The sequence below is a fragment of the Centroberyx affinis genome, unplaced genomic scaffold, assembly GCF_046629955.1.
Source record: "Centroberyx affinis isolate AG114_WGS23_722 - 3 ecotype Tasmania unplaced genomic scaffold, CSIRO-AGI_Caff_v1 ptg002854l_1, whole genome shotgun sequence".
Classification (NCBI taxonomy): Eukaryota; Metazoa; Chordata; class Actinopteri; order Beryciformes; family Berycidae; genus Centroberyx; species Centroberyx affinis.
This window is the reverse complement of record NW_027280990.1, coordinates 90,578-96,278: the sequence shown is the minus strand read 5'-3', so window position 1 is coordinate 96,278 and position 5,701 is coordinate 90,578. Positions and strand designations below refer to the sequence as shown.

Below are 5,701 nucleotides of genomic sequence, written 5' to 3'. Positions count from 1 at the left end.
TGAGAGTCTCTTCTTCCTCAAACTCCCAACCTGTCTCTCTGCTGCATTGCATTCTGGTCTCTCTCCTGCTCCTGTGGGTGGAGAAATTGGTCTCTCTCCTCTTCTACGATGGATTTCTCCCTGTGTGATTGTTGAACATCTCTTGGTGCAAAATGGCGGCTCTAGAAAGAAGCCCTCGCTCTTTGATTCTGAGGGACTGACACCAAAACCTGACGTTTACCGCTGATGTTTTACATCCTGAAACATTTTCTCATATTAAACTCCATTGTAGCTGCTGGAAATATCTGGAGGTGACGTCACCTGGTCTACGACTGGCCAGTTATCCAGAAGAAGAAGAAAAATACAACAAACTACTAAATGGAGACAGCCAGTTATCTACCATCTTTTAAAAAGTACCACTGTGTTTAAAAGCTGGAAGTTCCATAATGTTTAATCATTTTTAACAGTAGTTGTTGACTTTTTTCCACATGGCAGACGTCTTCTTTTGGAACAAGACTCTGGAGCATTTGATTATCACATTATTTCACCTCACAAAACATTCTCAAACCAAATGTCGTAGATAGATAATTTAATTCGTCATTCAACCATTTCATCAGGATCCGAAACAATTCAGTACTCCATATCTGGAAATACACATTGTCACATCATTGCAAACAAACTTATTCACACTGTTCTATTTCAGATGGTTTAACCTACCGTTTAAGATTTGCTTAGCATAAAGAGAAGAGTTATACGCTGTGTGAAACTAGACATTTTATTTCTACTATCCAGTTCATTCAGGTTGCTCTATTTGAGCCAAACATGGAGGAAAGCCTCAACATGCTAATGTATGCTAAGAGTCAGCAGGACAGTTCCTACCATACTGAATGTGAACACCAACAGTATCAAACCTACTGCAGAAGCAGGGCAGGAAACTACAGTGGCTGGTAAATCACAAAATTTACTAGCCACTTCCACTGTTTTAGCAGCCAACTAGATGTTTAGAACAAAATAGGACTCCAGATGAAGGTTGGTTACCTGTAGAGTAGACCAACATATCAGCCACTTATTTACTAGCCAATTAGATTTTTAGAATAGAACTGGACCTCAAATTACTGACTGGCTACTTGCCAAACTGGCTGGTAGAGTAGACAAATTTAGTAGCCACACCCATAACTTAATCGCCAACTAGATGTTAGGAAAACCTCTAAAAACTGGTTTCCTGCCAAAGTGGTTGCTAGCAGACCGACTTATCCACCACTTTTACTATTTTAAAATTTTAACAGCCATTGTCTGTATTTTAGCAGCCAACAAGAGAGACTAACTAATTGTTTTCAGCCATTTTCATTATTTTACCGGCCTACTAGGCTTTTAAGAATAGAACCTCAAATTAATGACTGGTTGCATGCTCAAGTGGCTGGTAGAGTACAAACCTACTAGCCACACCCAAAAACTAACAGCTACTTTCCCTATTTTACCAGACAACTAGATTTTTAGAAAACTAGATTTTTAGAATAGGAGTAGAGCAGGAAAAAACTTTTTATTTAATTTTATTAGCCAAATATATGTTTAGAATGTAGAGTAGAGAGTAGAGAGTAGACTGAGTAACTTACTAGCCACTTTCACTATTTAAGGGTCAACTAGATTTTTAAAACAGAATTGTACCTCCAAATGATTGTTTTCATGCCAAGTTTGCTGGTAGAGTAGACTAACTTACCAGCCATGTTCACTGTTTTACTGGCCTACATTTAAGAATAGAACCTCAAATTAATGACTGCTCACAGTACAGCGACTTAACCGCTTTGACTACTGATATTTTTAGACTAGAATCTCAAATTAATAACTGGTTGCGAGCCAAAGTGGCTAGTAGTGTAGATAAACTTAGTAGCCACAACTAAAATGTATCAGCCAATTTCACGATTTTACCAGCCAACTTGATCTTTAGAATAGTACAAGACTCCAAATGATGGTTGGTTGCCCGCCAAAGTGGCTAGTAGAGTAGGAAACATTTACTAGCCACTTTCTGTATTTTAGCAGCCTACTAGATGTTTAGAATAGAATTGGATCTCTAAAAAGTGGTTGGTTCCTGCCAAAGTGACTTTGACCAGACTAGATTAACTTACCAGCCACTTTCACACAACACCTACAACACTTTTAAGAACCTCAAATTAATCATTGCTTATGTGCCAAAGTGGCTAGTAGTGTAGACAAACTTGCTAGCCACACACACAATTCACCAGCCACTTTCATGATTTTACCAGCCAACTAGATGTTTAGAATAGAGTTGAACCTCTAAAAAGTGGGTGGTTCCTGCCAAAGTGACTTCTAGACTAGATTTATTTACCAGCCACTTTCACTATTTAACAGTCAGTTAGACTTTTAAAACAGAATAGTACCCCCAAATGATTGTTTGCCTGCCGCATTTGCTTATAGAGTAGTCTAACTTGTCAGCCTCAATTTTACTGGCCTAAATTAAATGAAAATGAAATTAATGTCTGGTTATGTGCCAAAGTGGTCAATAGACAAACTTACTAGCCACACCAAAAAATTACCAGCCACTTTCACGATTTCACCAGCAAACTAGATTTTTAGAATAGGACTCCAAATGATGGTTGCTTGCCTGGCTAGTAGAGGAGAAAAAACATTTACCAGCCACTTTATGTATTTTACCAGCCAACTAAATGTTTAGAATAGAATTGGACCTTCTAAAAACTGGTTGGTTCCTTAAAGTGACTTCTAGACTAGATTAATTTACTAGCCACTTTCACTCTTTAACAGTCAACTATACTTTTAAAACAGAATAGTACCTCCAAATGATTGTTTGCCTGCCAAATTTGCTGACTTGTCAGCCACTTTCATAATTTTACTCGCCCACTAGACTTAAGAACACAATCTCACTTGTTATGTGCCAAAGTGGACAATAAAGTAGACAAACGTACTCGTGACACCTAAAATCTACCAGCCACTTTCACAATTTTACCAGCCAACTAGGTTTTTAGAACAGAATAGGACTCCAAATGATAGTTGGTTGCCCGCTAAAGTGGGTGGTAGTGTAGAAAAAACATTTACCAGCCACTTTCTGTATTTTAGATGTTTAGAATAGAGCTCGACCTCTAAAAAATGGTTGGTTCCTGCCACAGTGACTTAATTTCCCACCCTGCTCAGCGTGGAAGGCATCAACAGGTTGTGCGTTGCTATGCTTCTGCTTTATAATTTACTACCGCTCCCCCTTTTGTCTCCACGGCTGCCGCTTCCCTACTCGTCCTCGTGCTCGAAGAACTCGTGGCAACAGACGGTAACCATGGTGACGAATGTCATGAACTCCTGGAAGTCGCACTCGGCGTCGCCGTCGGTGTCCAGGCTCTCCATCAGGCTGTCCAGCGTGGCCTGGTCTTTCACATGCTGCAGGGTTCAGATCAGGTGAAACACAGTTCAGACAGAATAGATGGGTTTAATTTGGTGCAGGTCAGTTCATGTCGGTGTAATCCAGTTAAATGCTCCGTTTTATTCAATTTAAATCACTGAGGTTCACTTCCGTTCTGCTCAGTTTGATTTAAATTGATTTCAGTTCATTTCACTTCAGTTCAATTTAGTTTAATTCAGTTCTGTTCCTTAATTTTTATAGGTTTTGCCTCTTTATCATATTGGGGTTTGGGCTTTTTTAAGGGTTTGACTGTTCTTAAAGTTGTTTTGCTACCATGTGTCATCCCATGTCTTTTCTTTCTTTTTATTCTCTCTTTGTGAAGCACTTTGTAAACTGTGTATTTGTGAAAAGTCGCTGTATAACTGTTTTACTTACTTAATTCAGTTGAATTCAGGTCAGTTCAGTTTAGTTTAATGTAATTCTGTTAACTTTAATTCAATTTAATTCACTTCATATCTGTTAAATTCAATTCACTTCTGTTCAGTCCAACTGAATCCAGTTCAGTTCAGTTCTACTTCATTCTGTTCAGTTCAGTTCTGTTAAATTCAGTTTGGTTTCATTCAACTGGATTAATTTCAATTCAATTCAGTTTAGTTCAATCCAAATGTATTTTCACACAGATTTTTCTCATTCTCTCTCTCTCTCACCCCCATCAGCTCTGGCAGCTCATCATGAAGCAAATCCTTCAGTTCGTTCTTCTTCAGTTTGTGTTTGTCTCCTTCTCTCTCTGAATACTTATGAAATACAGCGATGATGGTCGCCATCGAAGTCTCCAGGTCAGTCATTGTCATCTGTTTTTTCACCTAAAAATAAAGCAGAAGCAGCAGGATTCACTCACTGTAATGCTTCCTACTGTACCGACTTTTAATATCAATGTTCCCTTTAAGTCACTGAAACACATTTACAAGATGCAGAAAGAGCTTCAAAACTTTCTGTCCTGACAAAACAAACTCAAGGTTTCCTCTCTATGGGCGGTTTGTGCTGAGGAAATCAATACAGCGTGATCTGATTTCACACAGAATCAGGGAAATCAGTAGATTGCACAGGTGTACAGATGCTAAACAGAAATCAGTCTACTCTCTTACATGATGAAATGTGCAAAGGAAGGTGTTGAAAAAGCGATTTAGAGGCGGTGTCCAATTCAAAGTATCGGCACTGGTATCTGTATTGGTTTCACACAGCAGCTTCAGACATACAAAGCCCTTCCATTATACTGTAACTTTCTGATTAAACTTCATCCTAGCAGTCATTTTACTGATCGGATTAAGTATAATTAACAAAAACAATACAAGTAAATTAAGAGAAGGAATCCACATCATACAGTACTCAATTCAAATCAGCTTTATTAAATTGTAAAACTGATTTAGACAAATATATCTTTTTTCCAATCTACATTTTACCAGCCAAAAAGTGTCAAAAAGTGACAGTGCAGCTGTTAGCTTCTGTATTTAATTTCAGTATACAGATTTATATATTTTATTGCCTCATTGTTCTATTTAGTCTTTAACTGTTTTATTGGTTATTAAATTGCTTTTTATGTTAAATACTCTACTTGTCTCCTCTGTATTGACTCCTATTACCTACCTACCTTGACATACCTAATTTCCTAAAGATCTATCTATCTATCTATCTATCTATCTATCTATCTGTCTATCTATCTATCTATCTATCTGTCTATCTATCTCTCTTTTGACTTTTAAACCCAGTCTTACCTTGGTTGCAGAGAGTTGGGCTGACAGCTGTGTGTTTTGGCTGCAGAGTATTTGGAGGCAGAGGATGGACAGCAGGTTTTATAGCAGAGTTTCGGTGAACAGGGTGTGGAGGGTCGGCGCTGTGGCCGGTCAGCCTGTCAATCAAATTCCTGACCAATCGGCTCCGTCCACCTCCCCTCACTCCACTGCTGCCCTGCTCTCACCAGCACTGATGTCCTGTCTGACTTTTTAACATGAAACTTTAATGATAATGTAGTCAGTCCAAAGACAACAATAACTACTAAAAGAGAGAAACTAAATGATGGATGAAACAATACAAGGCAAAAACAACATAAAAGTAACATAAAAAAAAAGAGTAAGCAAAGATCCTAAACTGACTTAAAAACAGGAGAATATATTTTCCATTAATGTAATAACAGTTACCTACTACTAATATAACTTTTTCCTGCTAACATATTAATTGTAACCTTATGGGATTTCATTACATTAATATGAAGGTTACCAAACACCTCTTACATACATTTTCATCCTTTTTTCAGATGCAGCATCATCATAGATAACAACCGACTGTGTGAGTGGGTGACAC

At 38.0% G+C, this 5,701-nt stretch overlaps 1 protein-coding gene across 1 annotated transcript; it reads right to left on the bottom strand.

Annotated features, from left to right (window-relative positions):
* Nucleotides 1-579: 579 nt before the first annotated feature.
* s100b (S100 calcium binding protein, beta (neural)) lies at nucleotides 580-5,147 on the bottom strand. The gene is made up of 3 exons (XM_071536317.1): nucleotides 5,116-5,147; nucleotides 4,051-4,206; nucleotides 580-3,381 (listed from the first exon to the last, which is right to left on the bottom strand). The coding sequence occupies exons 2-3, from the start codon at nucleotides 4,192-4,194 to the stop codon at nucleotides 3,235-3,237; spliced, it is 291 nt and encodes a 96-aa protein (XP_071392418.1). The 5' UTR covers nucleotides 4,195-4,206; nucleotides 5,116-5,147; the 3' UTR covers nucleotides 580-3,234.
* Nucleotides 5,148-5,701: the final 554 nt, after the last annotated feature.

Coding starts and splice junctions, on each gene's coding strand:
- s100b (XM_071536317.1), bottom strand. CDS start 4,194: ATGACAATGACTGACCTGGAGACTTCGATGGCGACCATCATCGCTGTA. Junction 3,382..4,050: donor AGCTGCCAGAGCTGATGGGG/GTGAGAGAGAGA, acceptor TGAACCCTGCAG/CATGTGAAAGACCAGGCCAC.